Source organism: Cygnus olor, chromosome 3 (genome assembly GCF_009769625.2).
Source record: "Cygnus olor isolate bCygOlo1 chromosome 3, bCygOlo1.pri.v2, whole genome shotgun sequence".
Classification (NCBI taxonomy): Eukaryota; Metazoa; Chordata; class Aves; order Anseriformes; family Anatidae; genus Cygnus; species Cygnus olor.
In genome coordinates this window covers 78,035,844-78,055,292 of record NC_049171.1, presented here as the reverse complement: position 1 = coordinate 78,055,292, position 19,449 = coordinate 78,035,844, and the positions used below count along the sequence as shown (strand labels likewise).

At 38.0% G+C, this 19,449-nt stretch overlaps 1 protein-coding gene across 1 annotated transcript in view; it reads left to right on the top strand.

The window, feature by feature from the left end:
* Positions 1–18,965, top strand: part of GALNT2 (polypeptide N-acetylgalactosaminyltransferase 2) — a 92,963-nt gene extending 73,998 nt beyond the window's left edge. Inside the window, exons 11-16 of the mRNA XM_040551920.1 lie at positions 3,924–4,050; positions 7,702–7,794; positions 7,992–8,075; positions 9,833–9,959; positions 13,793–13,912; positions 16,054–18,965. Coding sequence (XP_040407854.1) covers positions 3,924–4,050; positions 7,702–7,794; positions 7,992–8,075; positions 9,833–9,959; positions 13,793–13,912; positions 16,054–16,209 — 707 coding nt within the window. The 3' untranslated portion in view covers positions 16,210–18,965. The remainder of the gene's footprint in view (positions 1–3,923; positions 4,051–7,701; positions 7,795–7,991; positions 8,076–9,832; positions 9,960–13,792; positions 13,913–16,053) is intronic.
* The last annotated feature ends 484 nt before the right edge of the window (positions 18,966–19,449 follow it).

Sequence of the window (19,449 nt, the reverse complement as noted above, 5' to 3'; positions counted from 1 at the left end):
GAATTAAAACGGTAGGAATTGTAAACTAAGTATGAGGAAATGCATGTATTTGCTCACTGCACAGTAAAAAAAAAAAAAAAAAATTGGATTGAAAGTTGGCAGGCAAAACACAACCCTCAGGTTGTGGATAGGAAATTAATTCCAAAAATGATACCTTGTTTTGAAAGTCATCGTTTTCTAATGTTATAGATTAAAATATAATAATGTTTAAATGCTGACAACTTTTTGATATTTAAGATGCTGAAACTTAATGACAAGCAGAACGTAGGAGATCATGGGTTTAATGTACTTACTTACACTTTAAGAAATCAATCGAAACTTAGCTAACTGAAGAATGGTTTATTATTTATCATTGATCCTACTATATTGCTTGACATATCGCCTTAGTGTTTTATACCCATATTTTAGCCCAACAAAATAATTATGATTGAAAAGGCATTTTTGTTGTAATTCCTTATTTTCAGATATTGAAGTGAGTGGGATTTGGGGGAAGAAGGAGGAGAGGCCAAGAGAACTTGCACATTAGGCATTGCTTCTTTGACCTTGTGGTTAGATTTAGCATTAGTAGGGTTGTCTAGCTCTCTGCATAACAGTGTTGTGGAATGACTTTTTTCAGCTAAGACTGGTATACTTGTATTAAAAATGATTTAGGAGGAGCCGAACTCTGCAACTTCTCAAGACTTGCAGTATGTTATTAACTTTTCAAGGTAGAGATGCATCTCAGACATTCTAAATAGTGTGTTGTAGGACCAGTTCTAAGGATTAAAACTTCTCTATTGCATGTGCAATCTACAAAATCCTAAAATTCCTTGAACTTGTGTAAAGAACTGGAAGGCTGGAAGATACATCCTTACGGTCCACTGTCTGACCTTTCTGCGCAATACTCAAACATTTGCATGTTCTGAACAATTACTTCCTGTTTCTATTCCCCACCCCTCATTTTGGCTGCATATGACTAAACTGTAGAAGTTTGAACATCATAACTGTTCTTTGTTTTTTTAAAACATCCTGGAAAGTCATTGGATAAGCTTACTACAGCAAAACTTGCATTCTCTGAGAACCTCCTTTACCACTAGAGCACTTAAGTATTTGATTAGCTGTAAGCATGTACTTGAGTGACTGAGTTTTTCCTGAAAATTTAGCAGCTGCTCGTATGCTTTGATAATTGAGGACTTGATAGCAGTAAAAGGCACAAGCAACAGCTCCTTACTCTAGGTGAAAAGTCTGCATGCAAAAAGCTGTTTGTTGCTTCTGCTGCATTCTGTTCCCCCTTCTCCTACCATGGGAGGAAGGACATGGAGACTTTGGGGTGCCTTTTCTCTGCTGCTTGAAAAAGCAAAGTCAGACAGGAGACAGCTAATTATTTGTTCATAGCTGCAAGATTAACAGAAGGTGTGTAAAAATTGCATGGTGTATTATTTAATTAGCAGTAAATGACATATGCCAGATAGTGGAAATCTGTGATGTGCAGTTCAAAATCTAATATGTCCACTTGTATGGCCTCTTCATTCTCCAGAATATCTGTCAGTCAGCCTCTTGATGTTACATGCAAATGATCTGCTAGGTGGACTTGCAAAATAGTTTAAACATATTTATACTGTATAAAACTTTGCATTTTTCCTTCAAGCATGTACAAAGCACTTGAGATCTTTTTTTCACGTTAGTGTAGGTTCGAATTTACCAATTCCAAGATGGGCTTGCAGTATTTTGCCTACAGTTTAATTCATAAATTAGCCAAGTGATTTTCACATTGTTTCCAAATTTGGCTGATTACATATGCTTGTTGTACAAGACAGATCAAGGTTTGTTTAGTGTTGTGTTGAGTTATAGGTCTATGTTCTGGGCATTTATGGAAGGAGAACTAATCAAATGACAAAGCATTAACATACACAGTAGAGGAAGCTATGAATAATGAAAAAAAGTTGATTCACAAGGCATTTCTAAACTGCATCTGGAACAGTTTTTCAGCACCTACATCCAGGTCACGATCAGATCATTAATGAAGATGATAGTGATGTTTTGGATTAAATGTTCAAAACTAATCATTTAAAAAAGAAAGGCCTTTAAGCATATTGCATTGACCTTTATTTTTATCCAGAATCTCCCTTCTCTTCACTTCAGAGGGATATACTTCCCAATACTTAATGAAGCTTAATTCTAGATTTCTGAGCATTTAGTCTGCATTTGTTTGTCTAATGCAAAAGTGTTTGTCTTTGGTCAGATCTCCCTGTTACCTTTCGCTAAGCAATGTCCTAGCCTCACTGCATGTAACTAACTCTCACATTGAACTGATCACTGTCTGAACTTTCTAGCAAAACTCCAGAAATCATAAAACTCCATAAATTATGCTTCAAAGTGATATAAGAAAATTATTACTTATCTGCTTTGACAATTTCAGCACTGTGGGATCAAATTTGAGCTGGATAGGGGAAAGCCTCAAGTCTTTTATCGGTGTAGTTTATTCTGGTAGAAATATAAAAGTGCTTTTGTTACTAACTTGTTTAATAGAAACATTGACCACTTGTTTGTTGTAATTCTTTATTTTTGTCATTCTAAGCTCAAAATAAGGGAAGATTAAAGTGCTGTGAAAAATGTACAACAAGAATGTCATTTTCAGCTGCTTCTAAAATTCATTTTGCCTATTGTTCCATGTTAATTCAACTTGAAAATCAAGGTCATAAGTTATTGCCAAAGACAACGTTATTGCCTATTAATATTTTTGGAGGATTATCTGTCTACAGATTGGACTATGTTGATTGCTCAGAATTCATGAATATGCCTAGCTGGCCTTGATGCAATAGAAATTATTATTGAAATAAAACAAATACGAAGCAATCCATGTAAAAGCAACGACCGTTTGGGAGAAAAGCAGTTATCTTGCATTGTCAGTGTTTTAAATCACAGCACCTTTTTTTTCCTCTGGTCAGACATGCTCTCTATAGCTTTTTTTCTACTTTAATTTTAGAAATGATGCTGGGTTTTGTGACTTTTATTTGTGTATGTGGGAGGAAGGCTTCTGGAGGAAGAATGGCACTTAGTGTAGTCTTAAAAGTAGACACTGAAATAGAGCTGCTTAGTGTTTGTGTGTGTGGTTTTTGTTTCAAATCTGTGGCAAGGTATCAAGGGGTGATGAAGAGGTTTGAAACTAAGGGTAGGAGTTGGTGACCAGTAGCAGCTGCTAGGCTAAAGAGGGAAATAATCAAAACTAAGAAAGTGCTACTGGAAGCACCCGTGTGCTTACTGGGAATGAATCAGGAAAAGTTTTCTGTCAGCAGGAGGTAACTTGTGCTGACAATTGTCTAAGCTAAGAAACATGCAACAATATTTCTAGATCTTTGTCTTCAATAGCAAGGTTAGCTTGCTAGATTGGCATAGAAGTGTACAGTCCATAGCCTTCACTTTATATATGTCACCTCTCTATTCAGTCTTCCTCAAATCAAGATTGACTTGCAATAACTTATTCAGCTGCCAGCATTTGGGCGTGTTTATCTGATATGTCAGCAGCTCAAAACTGTTGATTGTTTTATCATGTCTTGAATATGTCTGATATTCTATTTCATCTTTAGGTGATTTCTTTTAGAAAAGATCATTAATTTATGTTAAGTGTTTCTACTATTGCTTAACATTTAGATGAAGCACAGTAATAGAACATAAGCTTGTCCTATCTGAATTTGGAGAATACCGGGTAACCTCAGATGAGAGAAGACATACAGTTTTCCTTCCAAGTTAATACAGTTATTTCTTCAGAACTTGAAGAATAAATGAAGTAGAATGCTCAGATGTACCTTTGTTTTATCCTGGAATTTCTCAAAAAAAAAAAAGTAAATATATTGATCTTCCCAGCAATATTCAAGTTTCCTGTAAATAATATCCTGTGAAATTACATTATTTTGTGATGTTGGTGTTTCATGTTTTCTTTGCAGAGATCTCATTCCGAGTTTGGCAATGTGGTGGGAGCCTAGAAATCATCCCTTGCAGCAGAGTTGGTCACGTATTCCGCAAACAGCATCCGTACACATTTCCTGGCGGGAGTGGTACCGTATTTGCAAGGTAATTCTTAGTCTGGTCTTCAGTTAAATAGCAATGTTTTGGATTTCTTCAAATGATCAGCAGGTGGCAGTAATTTCATTTTAAGGACCTTTTCCTTAAAGGAAGCTGATGATTTTGAGGCAGCTATGCAGACTGAGAGAAGAACCTTAAATTCCTTAGAAAAAAGAAGAAATTTGTAGTAGAGGCAGACAGAGAATACGGAGAAGGAAATGGTTAACTTTGCTTTCAATCAATTTTGAGATATATAAATGATTGTGTAGACTGATTCTGGTATTTATGCCAGGCTGCTGAAAGCTTCATTCTATATCATATCTCCCTTTCTTGTAACAAGATTAAAATGCTTTTTTTGTATAGACCTAAGAAACTGCAGTATTAAGAACTCAAATTAGCGTGTGTTAATTTTGCTGTTGGTTTAGTGTGTGGCAGTAGCTGGAATACCGAACTATTTCCACAGTTGCTCTTCTGTGGAATGAGAACAGCAATCCTGATTCATGTTCATAGTGTTTTAAGTCATGTGGTTTAAGGCGCTACATGAGTGTATGACATGTTTTGACCAAGGCTCTGTCAATTCTAGCTGAATCATCTGTGTAGATTTTGGTTTAGAGCATTGGACTCCATGCTCAGAGGCCTGAAGGAGTATAAATATGAGCTAAAAGTTCCATGAGTTAAGAGCTGCAAATCATTTATCCTCAAAGAATATGGAACCCCAACACTGTTTAACATGAAACAGCACAGAGCACTGTGGTATTTAAGTCTGGAAGAAAGTTCCAAGCTGCCAATATATTTGGAATAGTGTTTCACCTTAGGCTGAGGAATCACCTTGGAGGTATAAATTGTTCTTTTCCATGTTGGCTATGCCAGCAATGTGACACTAATGAATTTACATCTGCTAAAATAAAGTCACAGTCTTCGTTTCTTCCAGTAGTCATAGTAGGGATTTTTCTGGTCCCCTCTTCTTTGAGTTCTGTATTTTATGCTACAGTGAAAATGAATAACAGTACTTGTGGGAAAGCAAAAGCTAGTGATGAAGTATCCTCTCTTAATATGTTACATCTCTGCCAGTATAGAATCCTGGAATATCCTGAGCAGGAAGGGACCCACAAGGTTCGTTGAGTCCAATTTCTGGCTCTGCACAGGACTGCCAAAAAAATCAGACCATATGTCTGAGAGCATTGTCCAAATACATCTTGAACTCTGTCAGGCTTGGTGCTATGACCACTGCCCTGGGGGGAGCCTGTCCCAGTGCCCAACCACCCTCTTGGTGAAGAACCTTTCCCTAACATCCAATTTGAACTTCCCCTATATATAGTGTGTGTCAGGAGGATAGAAGGATCTACCTATTAAACCATATTATGTAGGTTTAGGAAGCAACTGTTTTAGTCTTACAGTAGGCTTTAAAATGTTGATGTCATAACGAGGATCGAAGTTAATAAATAATATGGTTAATAAAGTTGTGCAGTTTTCCTGCTCTACAGCTTTTTCTGTCTTTGGTCTGTTGCCAAGATGCTGCTTTTCTTGTGATGTTAAATAGGTACTTAAACATAACTCATCTGAAAAGCAAGAAAAGGGTCTAGCTATGTGTGTGCAAGAATAGAGCATGCATCAGAAATATATCATGTTAGCAGTGGCTGAAGATTCTGCATTTATACTGTGGTTAAAACTTTTAGATTTTGTTGCTGTGGAGTCAAATAATCATTATAATTTGATCACTCAAATGTCCTGATGGTTACTATGACAGGTTTTTTAGTAGCATTTTGCTTTCCAGTCACTTGTGTTCAAAATGACTTGAAAAAGAGGTCCCACCTGGATGTGAATGATGAGGACAACTAAAGCCTACAAACTAGCATCTTGGGAACTTGCATCCCTCTCCAGATCTATCTTTCTCTGTGGGCTGTTTATTGCCTTTGTCTGCTGAGATGTCTGAAATGCTGCAATGCCATTAAAGTTCTCTGTTTCATTGGAGTTATTTTTGAATTGACCTAGAAAACTTGCATATCACTTAAAAGCAGGGTTGACAAGTTGCTGTATAGTTAAAGGTCATGTTTCCTCCTCAGTCAGCTGTCTCATATGTCAAACTAATATAACAAAGCTCCTTTAAACAAACAAAGCAGTGATAGAATGAGAAACCCAGGGTAATAGGATACCCTCACGGTGCAGATATTATCAGATATGTGTGGGACCTTGGTGCCAAGAAACTTGGTGCACAGAATCCGTGCTGGTTGTGCAACTGGGACTCGTTAGCTTATACAATCATCTGTCCCTTGACTGTATGTAACTTGTTCTGGAGTGCACTGGATAAGCTTCCTATTTTTAGCTGACTAGTCAATGTGCATTGCCTTTGGGCAGCCAAAACAAATTGATGATTCTGGATGAGAGACTGGGAGTTCTGTATTACGAGAGAGGGGATGACTTCCTGGCTGTGTGGTGTGGGCAGACACAGCTTGCGTCTGGCAGGATTTACTAGATCAGTTTAGCTTTGCACATATATGCTTTGCTGCATGAGGACCAGCTGCTTTAATATGCAACTTCATCTGAGCTAATAAACCTTGCAGAACCCAGTCTGGTCCGTGCAGAACCGTCTCTAATGGCGTGATGCTAAGTTTCATTATCTGTGGTCTAATGTAAGTGCTGAGTGCACCCTACACTCTGTTTTTCCATAGTCTGGCTTCTTTGGGGTCTTACTAATTTTACTGACTTTATCCTGGCTATTTCTGCCTTCTGAATTGGAAAGAGTAATGTTAAAGTTGTTGGCTGACAGCGTTTACTTTGGTTGCTCAAGATGAACTTACTGCCAAATGTAAAATAAGCTTCAGTGTTGCAAGTGAAGTAAGACTTTTTCGAAGCATAAAATTATGAACAAAATAAGTAAATGAGTTTTACATAGACATAGAAGCCAGGGGGTGGAAAAAAGCCTTACCATCTTGCTGTCCAAAAGGAGATTTAAAGACACCAGTTACATAAAGACTGAAATCTTAGATGTTTTCTTAGAAGTAAAGAACCTTGGTTATTTTTCCCCTGCATTTACAGTAATAATTACTGACTTTTAAAATATTAGAAGTATTTTCTAATTACTGTCTCTCCTCTGTTACTTCAGCTGCAGCAGACTTGCTTGGTTCATAGCCTTAAATGTCACAACAGCTTATGTCGTCTTGGAATGTTGAGTGCTATGCTGGTAATAGTAAGATGCAGACTGAATGTGTTGCCAAAGTTAGCATATCTGTTTTCAGCAAGGTAAAACACATTATTGAATACTGCCAGTTGTTGAGATTTTCTGTTTCTAATTAGCTTGCTTATCCAGGTAAACACTCACGGAATTTGGTTTCTGTCAAGTTACTCTTTTTAAAACAAACAAAAACAAATTCTCTGAAGTTTACAGAAAGATCTTCAAGACATGTATTAAATTCCAGATGAAAATATGAAGTACTGAAGAGTGTGGAAAAGGCACAAGTCTTGTTCTAAATGCATAGATTTCAGTTGTGTGACTTTCTAATGGTTTTCTGTTATGTGGGTCCTTAACAGGGAATCAATCTTCTGCCTGGCTTGAGGCAGATGACTGTGTAGCACTAGGGAGGATTAAAATCAAACCAAGAATAAACTGTTTAATTGCAGCTGGAGAAAAATATAACCTATATTTCATATGCTTGTCTCTAGAAATACACGCAGGGCAGCAGAAGTATGGATGGATGAATACAAAAACTTCTATTATGCAGCAGTGCCTTCAGCCAGAAATGTACCTTATGGCAAGTAAGTCACAACTGCTTCTTTCTCTTCATTTATTCGTCACAAAACACTGCCTTCCGAGTTAAAAAGTAGTGCTGGATCTCATTATCTCTTTAAGATGTAGTTCTACTGAGGAACTTGAGTTTCCTCTATATTCACTAATGTATATAAATACAACAGCCAGACTTTGAAAACTGTTCCTTTTTTTACCCCTCTTCTAGTATTCAAAGCCGAATGGAACTCAGAAAGAGACTTAGCTGCAAGCCCTTCAAGTGGTATCTCGAAAATGTTTATCCTGAGTTGCGGTGAGTTTCAGCTGAATCTGCAATAGCATAGACTTCTTTATTTGCCTTCCCCAGAAATCATTGGTTTCTCTTCCCACTTTCTTGGAAGTAAAAGATATTTTAAATTTGTGGAAAAAAAAAAAATCAATCATGTAGGCTTATTTGCTTTCAGTTTTGTTAGTTCTATTCTTAAAAATTCATTTTTCCCAAGTAATCTTTTTCTTTTCCACTTAAATGCAACTGAAGCTGTAGTTGCAGTATTCTAGAGAACAGTGTCCAAAGAACTAAACTTCTCTGAGCCTGGAGTTAGTCACCTACACAGGCTGTTTGCTCGAAGACACATTGTTCTCTGTCATCTTCTCTTTTTAAAGCTTTGCCTTCACCTAAGCATGTGCCTATCTGAGTGAGAAGACTGAATCTCAGTATGGTACAAGTAACACAAGTTAGCAGATAACAAAGCCTTGTAAATTTTGCAAGCATTGGTAAATGCATTGGTCTAAGAAGCTGGGTGGTCTTCTTTATCATCTCTTACTCTGTCAGTGGGTAATTACTAACCTTTATGCATGTGCATAAACAGAGAAATGAGTGGTAACATCACTAATACTTTCTGCAAAATGAGTCAACACTTAGAGCATTAACATGATACGTGACACAAATTGAAATTTGCTGCTTTAGAATGCATCTAACTAATGAAAAATCCTCAAAGAAAACATTTGTCACTTTTTGAATAAAAAAGTTTTTGTTCAATAACCTCCTACTATGTATGTCTGTCAGATCTGAGTCTCTAAACTAGTTTCTGTTGTCAATTGAGTATTGGCAACGTGGCTCATAAGAATACTTTTTTTTTCCTCCTGGGGGCACTGTGTCAGTAAAGTTAGATAACTACTAGTGGCATACAGGCTGGGAATGCAAGACCATCAGCCATTACAGCCCTAGTAAAACTTGTGAAGAACCACACATACTAAAGGGTCTCATAAACCAGGATGGTGCTGAGGAAGGAAGTTACTCTTTATTTTCTCTTAAAAGTGCCAGAGGATATTTATTCTTGTTTCATTTGCCAGAAGAAATATGTCTTGTAAGCTCTCCTGGAAAATGTGCTGCAACAAGCATTACTGGAGCGTAATGTTACCTTATTCTGTTATCTCCCTTGTGCTCATTCTGTTGGGTTGAATTATTATATTATTATAATTTGAAGTTTTTAAAGGAGTTTGTATGCCCTTGCTTTATTGTTTGATATGATCTTATGGTCTGTCTGCCCCACAAGTGTACTCTGAATTCATTTGCCTAGGTATTTCAAGACTGTGAATTCCAGTTTATATGCAGCTGTTTAAAAAGATATCAGTAAAACACTTATTTTCTTCAACATCGTTTCTAGCACTTCAATAAGAACGGTTTGGGAGAAATGTAGTGTCATATTTCTGATAGCTTGGCTGAAAAAAAAACCCAACACAACAAACAAGAAGGCTTGATGACCTTAACTGATAGAATTAAGACTTAAGTGACCTCAAATGATGATATTGTCACCTTTAATTTACTTGTTGTACTGAGTTTATATGAGAAAACGAGGATGAACATACAAATCTTTTTGTATTCTGTTCTATGCTTCAAAGTTTGTTTTATCCATGTGATCAAATAATTGCCTTCCATCCTCAAAAGACAACTGAAATTTTCAAATCAGTCATCATTCATCTTTAACCTCTCATCTTAAAAATACTTCAAATAAAAATAGATTAAAAAAAAAAAAACTATTTAAGCAGATATTTCTGGTTTTATTTTAGGGTACCTGATCATCAAGATATAGCTTTTGGGGCTTTGCAGCAGGGTACCAATTGCCTTGATACTTTGGGCCATTTTGCGGATGGTGTTGTTGGAGTTTATGAATGTCATAATGCCGGAGGAAACCAGGTCTGTATGCTATTGATTTTTTTTCCAAAATGCGATCTTAAGAAGAGGGGGAAAAAAATAAAATTGAAACTAACTCAAGCAGGTACTGCGTACTGGTGATAGGTACCTAAACCCAGATGAACAGATCAGTTGTTATTTAGTCAGTCTGTTAATAATTTCTCCCTCAAATTTAATTTGGTATGCCTCCAGGTTTAGAATCTGAGCACAGAGATTGATTCAGTCTGCATCAGATTATTCACTTCCTTTCTCTACATTAATATTTATTTTTATACTAGAAGCCAGTAACATCCTTCCAAGAAATTTTATACTTTTATAGAATGCTTTTATCCATGAATTGGTATATTTGATTTTTGGGGGAACTATTTCTTAAGAAAAGATGTACTGTTAAGTATATGACCTAAGGTCAGTTAAATCAGAAGAATGCTTTACTGTGATGCCTTATTATTATGGTAGTGGCGTGTGAAAAATTCTCAAATTCCTGTTTAGCTCTTCCAGAAAACAGGAGTGCCTAGATTTCATCTCCTATTCACTCACAGTAAAGGGAATGTTTCAACATATCTTTTCCAATGCTACTCCAAAACTAATGGAAAATGTCAAATTTGTAGATGGGAACCAAATGAGATTAACATTGTGAAGAATCTAATTATACAGTTGTGACTTCATTACCATTAACAAAACGTGCATATGTGCTCACAGTTTTTTGTGCTACTTTGTCAGTAAACTTTTCAGAACCAACCTGATTAAAAACATAAATGTAAAATTAATAATCAAGAGCATCTAACAGAATAGAAGGCTTACTAATTAAGATCCACTATTAAAAAGAGTGTTTGTTTCAGAATTTTGCTCTGACTTAAATTAAAAGAGGAAAACCCTACAATCAGATGAAGCCCAAAATATATTATTTCAGGCAATGTATGTCTCTTCCATATCATTAAAGAATATATTTGGGGAGGCTTTTTCTGTTGTCTTTGTGAAAATGCACTCATCTTTTCAGAGCAGCAAAATCTTTTTTTTTAGAAGAAAGGGTGGACATGTCAAGAATTGCCTTGGTGCAGAAATCTTGGAAGTTTCTCATTATCTTGTATATTCTCTATAGATGCATGAAGTTATCATCTTCTTTCAAACTCCCCTCCTCCAAATCTGACCCTCTCTTCTGTGTAGTTTCTTCTGTGAAGATGACCTTTAAAAAGTAATATATGCTTGCCTTGAGCCTTGTGACAAGGCATTCAAACAGATTAGGAAGCAGAACAGGTCAAAAATGGATTTTTATGTCCATGCAGAATTCATACTGGATTGGAGGAATGAACAGAGTGACCTTAGCATGGGATAAGGAAGAGGAGCAAACCAGGGTCTTTAACTCTGTCCTATGTGCTTTGCAGCTATTCTTACTGAGAGTGAGAGTAGTCAGCTACTATAGGATGTGGAGAGTGTGCTCTGGCTTGTACTTGACACAAAAAAAAAAAAATTAGTTGAAAAGGGATTCTTTTCCTAAACCAGCCTGTTAGAATTCAGTGATTAAAAATTGCACCTCTAAAAGGACAAAGAAATTCTAGTATATTGTTTGACAATTACATGCAAATATTCATGTTAAAGAGCTAAAGGTAAAGGCAAATGCACTCAGCTGCAAAGGGAAGGCTTAAGGTTATTGGTGTTCTACCATCTTTATACTTCTGATTTATGATACAGGGTTTTTTGGATGTCCTGATTGTCCAGTTATTACACAGAGCTGTCCTGTTTCCAGCCTGTGCCTTGAGCACATACATGCACTGTTTGCCATTTCTTTTTTCCTGTTCTGGTGTAGTGGCATTTGCTTAAACTTATCTCTACTATAGCTAGTCGTAGTTACTGATCTCTGGAAGAAAGCTGAATTTCATACCATGAAGGGCCATCACATTGTCTCCAGCAGCAGAGCTTGGAACTTCTATGAAGCTGTAGATTTGGCTTTTAAATGTGTTATGTTCTTGCATGATTGCTGGTTTGTCTGAAGCTCTTCCAGTCTGCTGATGGAAGGGTGAAGATGTAAAAATCAGCATTTTCAAGGCTCTTACTTTCACTGACTGCAGGGTCCTTGAACTCCGTGTTTTTACCACTACCCTGTTAATATTTTAATGTCATTGAGTATAAATCTTATAAGGGTGGCATCTGTTTCAGTAGCATTTGTGATTCTTTCTTGATGAACTCTAAAAATATTTGCTTAATTCCTTAAATTCTTAAAGTGGCTATTAATGATACACGTTGACATTGTACAAACTGTTTGGAACTGAGAAGAGAAGTAATTTTGCTGTCAAGTGAGGTTAGAACAGAATATGTCGAGCTGGGAGGGATCCCCAAGGATCATCGAGTCCAACTCTTGGCTCTACGCAGGACCACCCCAGAATCAAACCATATGAATGAGAGCATCGTCCAAACGCTTCTTGAATTCCCTGGGAAGCTTGTTCCAGTGCTCAACCACCCTCTCAGTGAAGAGCTCTTTCCTAACATGCAGTCTCAATATAGTGAAAAAATATTTTGTGTGGAGAGCAGAAGGAAAAGCCTTCAGTGTATGGTTTTGAGAGACAAGTAAGGGGTTATGCAGAGTTCTGCCTTTTTGTTTCTCATAATTCTCATTATTCTAGTAGTTGCATTGTATGGTACCCATCTTGCTGCTAGGTTTGCTACCTCTATGGTGGTGATTACTTGCAATTGCATGGGAGAGAGGTCTCTGACTGTCTCCTGAGCATCTGTTCTCAAAGGAATTTAATCACTGTTAAATCTACTGAGTTTAAGTGATCATGCAAGCTAAACATTGAGTTATGGTATCAGAAAATAAGCTAAAAAATGGGCTGGGATTAGTCATCTAATTTCCTTTTGAAACACTCATTCTTTGCAAAATAACACTTAAACAGGGCCAAGTTCAACTACACTTTTATCTAGGGTTTTGTATTACACAACTCTGAATTCTCTTTAGCCACTGAAGGAAAGTTAACTTTTCCTTTTTAAGTAGCAATGAGCGTGAGTTGTTTAACTAGTGTGGCTTCAGTGAGAGAGGAAGTCAGCTTTCTTCCTGCAAGGATAATAAGACAAATGGAGACTGATCTGGGTCATGGAGACCAAACTTCAGGGTGAGATGCATGGAGAGAGTCTGAAGGTTAGGACAGGATCAGGCCCTGTGTAGGAGGACACTGAGATCAAACAAGCTGGGCAACAGTGCACATAGAATGGCTTTTCTTTCTTCTATGAGAAACGGCATATTTAAATGTATTTTAAAGAAATTCTCTCGTGTGTCATGCTTTGGGTAGGAAGTGTCAATCTCCTGTTACCCTTCGGTTTGACTGTCTTGTGTTTTGCTTTCTGGTGGTCTTTGTCATATTAGCAACTTCTGTTTTCCCCCATGGCATGCATACATTATTTAATGCATGGATAGAGTGACCAGTTATGCGGCAGCCCAAGTGATTATTTTTTGTGTAAAATTTCTATATCTATCCACACACAATATCTATGTAGAATATACACAGAAAATATCTGGATAGATAACTTGCCTTAAAAAAAAAAGTCTCTTTCAACTTGAGGACCTGTGTGACTTCCTGTTGTACTTCTGTAAAGCCAGTAGAGGGAGTAGTCAGCTAGCCCAGCCCAGAGTTGATTTGGGGATACTGGAACAATTACTGTCTGAAAAGCACATTTTTTTCATCTCCTGCTCTGTGGGAAACAATGAACCATTCTAATGTTCATACTGAGCCATTCATAGAAGTTTAACGTGTGCTGTGGTTGCAGAAATAGCAGGTGCACCCTGTGCACGTGTTAGTAATGTGATTGTGTGTGCTGATTTTTAATTTTTCTTCCTTTTTTTTTAGGAATGGGCCTTAACAAAGGACAAGTCAGTGAAACATATGGATTTGTGCCTTACTGTTGTGGACAGAGCACCTGGTTCACTAATAAAACTTCAGGGCTGTAGGGAAAATGACAGCAGACAGGTTAGTATGGCATGGATACACTTTGCAAACGATAGGAAAACTAGGGTTGTGGATGAGAGTACAAGAAAATGCACCGGTAATTGTATTTTCTTCTAACCATTATACTCTTTGCTTTGTCTCTCTATTGTTTGTGCATGTAAAACTAGGATGTGTGACGTCGGGGCAGAACAGCAGGAATAATCCCGTATATTGACCTTTCCTTTTTATAAGCCAGTAACAATCTTACTGTCATATAGAGCTGTTATCTCAATTGGCCATACATAGAGGTTTCACCCAGTAGCACTGATGTATGACAGTCTTCAACTATTGTGGTGGTTTTACCCTGCTAGGTGCTGAAATCCACCACAACGACTCTCTCACTTCCCCTCCTCAAACAAAAAAGGGGAGAAAATACAAAGTAAAGGGCTTGAGCTGAGGTAAGGACAGGGAGATCACTCAACAATTATCGTCACAGGCAAAACAGACTCAGCATAGGGAGATTAATTTCCTATCATTCGTGGACTGGAACCGTGAGGAAACTGAAAGCAAAAAAAAAAAAACACCTTCCTTCTCCTTCCATGTCCTTCCCCTGCGCAGCACAGGGGAATGGGGGCTGTGGTCAGTCCCTAATGTTTCATCTCCGCTCCACATGGGGTCCCTCCCATGGGATGCCGTCCTTCCCGAACTGAGCCTGCGGGGGCTGCCCACAGGCAGCAGCTCTTCAAGAACTGCTCCCACATGGCTCCGTACCACGGGGTCCATCCCCCAGGAGCAAACTGCTCCAGCACGGGTCCCCCATGGGCGGCAGCTCCCCCCAGACCCCCTGCTCCTGCGTGGGCTCCTCTCCACGGGCTGCAGCCCCGGCCCGGGGCCTGCTCCTGCGGGGGCTCTCCATGGGCCGCAGCCTCCTCCAGGCCACATCCACCTGCTCCACCGGGGGCTCCTCCACGGGCTGCAGCGTGGAGATCTGCCCCATGTGGGACCCATGGACTGCAGGGGGACAGCCTGCTCCACCAGGGGCCTCTCCACAGGCTGCAGGGGAACTGCTGGGGCAGTCTCTGGGCCCTTCTCACAGAGGCCACTCCTACAACAGGCCACCTTCCACCAAAACCTTGCCATGTAAATCCAATACAACTATCATGTTCATTTGCTGAAATAAAATACTTATTTCATGATGTATTTTTGAAAGGCCTTCTTGAGTGAAGTTTGAAGACAATGTAGTCTGTCTCAGGAGAGTGGTTTAGCTTTCCTTTCTTGTCAGCAGTGACCTGTTTGCAGCAGCACCAGATTCTCTTGGTGCACTGTTATTAATGCAGCATTACTTCATTTATTTCCCGTGCCTGAGGAAAATCACATTTGCAAAGACATGACATCTTTTTTATCTTGTCATGTAACAATTCATCTGTTTCTGCTAAGTCATCAGTTCTGATCTTCTGCCACCTTCCTTGCTTCTGTATCCCAATATTTGCAAACAGATCACTGAAATGTTGATTCCTTGATGAAGAAAGAATATTCTTGTCACTTTTCAGATAAAGGAAACCAAGGAAGCAACACTTTCTTTATAAGTTTATAAAGGTCTGCTTTAAAGGCAGAATACAAGTTACGTTCTAATGGAAAAATCTTTTTTAATGTCCTATAGTTGGGATTTATTCTCGCCATGGCATTGCCTTGGGCAACAGAGCTTGTGACAGACAACCAGTTAGTTTGTGCTTCTATATAATTGAAAGGCATCTGACTGATTTCTAGATTTCTCTAAGGTTGCCTTTGGTGATTGTGCTTCTTAATTTTTTATGTTCAAAACAGCAGTAGTGGTGATATTGTGGATGGGTTTTGTGTCTCTTTATTTTCTTTGTCAAGCCAAAGGTTTCGCAAAACTGAACACAGTGTGACAGCATATTTGAGAAGTGCTGAAGTAGAGGAGAATGACTTGGTGTATTCTGTATCTAATTCAGTGCATTAGCTGAACGAATAGTTGCTTTGGCAAGACTTGCCATAATTTATACACCCTTATTCAAGGATTGTCTAAACCGCGTACTATAATTGCAGTGTTCACAGCTCTCCCAAGCACAAGCCAGGGAAGCACATGAAGACTCCAAAGGACAGGATGTAGAACACATCCTCTTCCTGCATTTACAGCTCAGTAACTTTATTTTCTCTTGCAGAAATGGGAACAAATTGAAAGCAACTCTAAACTGAGGCACGTTGGCAGCAACCTCTGTCTAGACAGCCGAAATGCCAAAAATGGTGGTCTCACCGTTGAGATCTGCAGTCCCTCTTTGTCACAACAGTGGAAATTCACACTTAATCTGCAGCAGTAGAACTTACAAGCAAAATGCTGTTTCAATTCATAGACATTGGGCAAAGTTTTGATTGAATTACTGATGTATTTCTTAAAACTTTCCACGGAACTTATATACCTCAGTATTCCATCTTTATCTGAAAGTAGGAGAGTGCTGAAGCAGACACCAGGGAATCGGCGGACTTGGAGCACTGCAAAGATTTCACTGAACACGGCTGCAGCACAGTTCCTTCTTGGTGTGAAGACTTAACAGTTCCTTTCTGTCTTCAGTTATGTACTTGCACAGCAGATAATTAACTCTAGGAACAACTGATGTATGATAGAAAAAGGATCTCAAAAAAACACCTGTGGGGGACAGGGTGTGGGAGGGAGGGGTGGGAAAAATTACTAGGAGAAGGTCATTTGAAATTTCCATTTGCATAGAGATCATCGTTTGTTGTTTCCAGAAACAGAAGTGTCATTTTGAAGGGTTTTTTTCCTGTGTGTACTTGGTAATTTGAATATGAACTTTTCTATGATGGACTCTAAATATAAATATATAAAAATATATATATATTGTCAGCTCCCAATGATTTATATCAATTTTCATCACCCTATAATTATCAACAAATTCATTGACGTATGTATAGCCAGAAATTGGAGCGGAATGCTAGGAGAGTGAAACTCAATGAAGGTGTGGATTTTGTGCAGCTGAGTATGATGTCCGTGCTAACACTGGATGCTTTTGCTTTGCAAACTGGATCTACTTCTTAATGCTTCGCCCTCACTGGAGATCATGAAACTCAGGAGGAGAAAGAAAATAGCAGAATAAGCCAATGCATCTGCACAGATGATTGCTCGGATTGTTTATTCCTACTTGGAAATTCATTACATGCGCTCTGGATATCGTTAATCTTGTACTTGATATTTGTGTTCATCATTTCTGTAATATTATGTTCTTAAAAATACTTCCTTTGTTACAAAATTGTACGAACAGTGCAGATCTTTCACAGATGCAGCCATGTGGGTTCAGCACAATTTTATTCTGGGCCCTAATCAGAAAAAAATTCTGTCTCAAGCTCCCCTTTTGAATTCTAAGATGGAATAGTAATGTCACTGTTGACAGCACAAGGTCTGAATTTTAATTTGCAAGGATGAGCAGCCAAATAATCTCTCTGAATTGCACTTGCTTAATTTATAGGCCTACTACTGCGGTATTCCCCCCACTTTTTTTCATTAAATGAGGCTTTTGAATGTATTCAGGCTTGGCTCTGGGAATCAGTCTGGATACCAGCAGATCCTCTATGGTGTTTTTAACCATAAACCCATGCATTTTTACAGCTTCAATCCAGCTGATGTCATTTTTATATTAAAATAATACTATCAAAGTTAACCTCAACTTTTATCTGTCCTTTCTTATATCTGCGTAGACTATTTACTATTTTTATTAAAAGCAAATGCTTCATTTAGCTTTTAAAATGAAAAAGAAAGGTGAATAACTTGTTCCAGCACTAATAAGTGACAGAGCATCGACCAAAAAAAAAAAAAAAGAGCGTGGACTTGCTAGGAAGTGGGTTTGGTAAGATATGGATCTCGGGGGGGATAAATGTAAGGGTTGATCATAAGAAGATGAAAATTTGCTGTACTGTATAATGCTGATACAGTTCCCTTCTTTCTTTGTTTCTGGAAGTAGAATAGTTCCTGATTTTTCAGTTTCCTTTGGCTGCATCTATACACTAAGTGTAGAAGTGGTACTCTTATGGGCAAAATGACTTTGTCAGTCAGCATGCCCACAAATATCTTGTGTCTCATCTCTGAAGTTATGACCTGCAAGTACCTGCATACCTTTTGGATGGGGACATTAAATACAGCTTCTCCCATCCATCATCTGACTTTTTAATAGAGATAATACTTTTTTTTTTGCTTCTTCACAGTCTACTTTCCCCAAATCTAGCCTGTTTTAGAGGCCATGCAGTGGATAAACTAGTTTTCAGCTTCGTCCCTCCCTATCTGTAGCCTTTTAACCTAGGTGAGAACTTGAGGTACATGATTCATAAACATAGCAGTAGATTTCTTAATATTCTGGAGAATAAATGCTGATATATGGGCTCAGCAGCAAGTCAGTTGTTGGAGGTTTTGAAAAACAGAATTTAGAAGAAAAAACACTCAGCTTCTGCCATGGATGTATTTCCACTTGCAACTTTGATCATAATAAACAGTGGTAACTGAAATCAGCAGTTGCAACTCTGAATATTGACCTGCCTTTTAACTCTGAGGCAGAACTGAAAGTAAAAAAAAAAAAAAATCCTTATTCCACCTTTTAAGTCTTTAGTGTCAACTGGTATTATATTAAAGTAGGAATATTTTCGCTAATTCCCCATGGATGCTGTGCATAGGGGTCTTAATATAGGAGCTGTATGCTAAAGACAGCATTACTTTTCTTTGAGAGAACAGACAAGAAGTGGTATCGTTTTGTTATGTTTACATGACAGTGTGCCAAAGTTACGTACTGTGATTTTAGGGGTTTTTAATGTTTAAGAAATTTGCCCATTTGAAAGATAAATTAAGAGCCCTTGAAGCAAATTGTGATGGAGTCTTCTGAGAACTTTTCTTACTGTCTTCAGAGCAAGAATGGTGATATTGTTTGTTTTGCAGATTTTCAAAACATAGTTTGGAAACTGTTTTTTCAGTTGGTTTGAAAAGTCTGCTGTACAGAGCTTGTACTTTGTTCATTTTATAGATGGAAACCATCCTTGAAAAATTGTTTAACTTAAATAAAGAAGAATGCTTTATAGATAAATGTGTGGTGGTTAATGTAATTGAGTAAAACCAAGATGTCTGCCTGGAGCTTGTAAATGGTATTTTTCAGCAGTTTTCAAATGCTGCAGTTCACTTGGTTGTTTCATAAAGCTCCTGTTCTAAAAGTATGTATACGTGGTTATATACTTGTATTTAAGAAGAGAATGTGTTTGTATTTAATATGATAGCTTTGAGAAAATCGTCTTTTTTTAGAAGCTGTTTTCCATTGAGTGAGTTGACACTGACTGTAGTCACCTGAAAATACACCATTAAGGCACTTCGCCCACCCTGGCCCAGTTAAGTCTAATCTTCTCAAGATTAATGCCTGTCTTCACTTCCATAAACTACTATTCCAAGCATGATGGGCTTGCTTCAGCCTGGAGGAACTCAAGGAAGATGATTGCAGCAACAGCTCTTGTAGTTGATTGGGGTCCCTGTCCTCATCTGCTCATGTTGTCTTTCTCTGCTCCATTAGAGATTG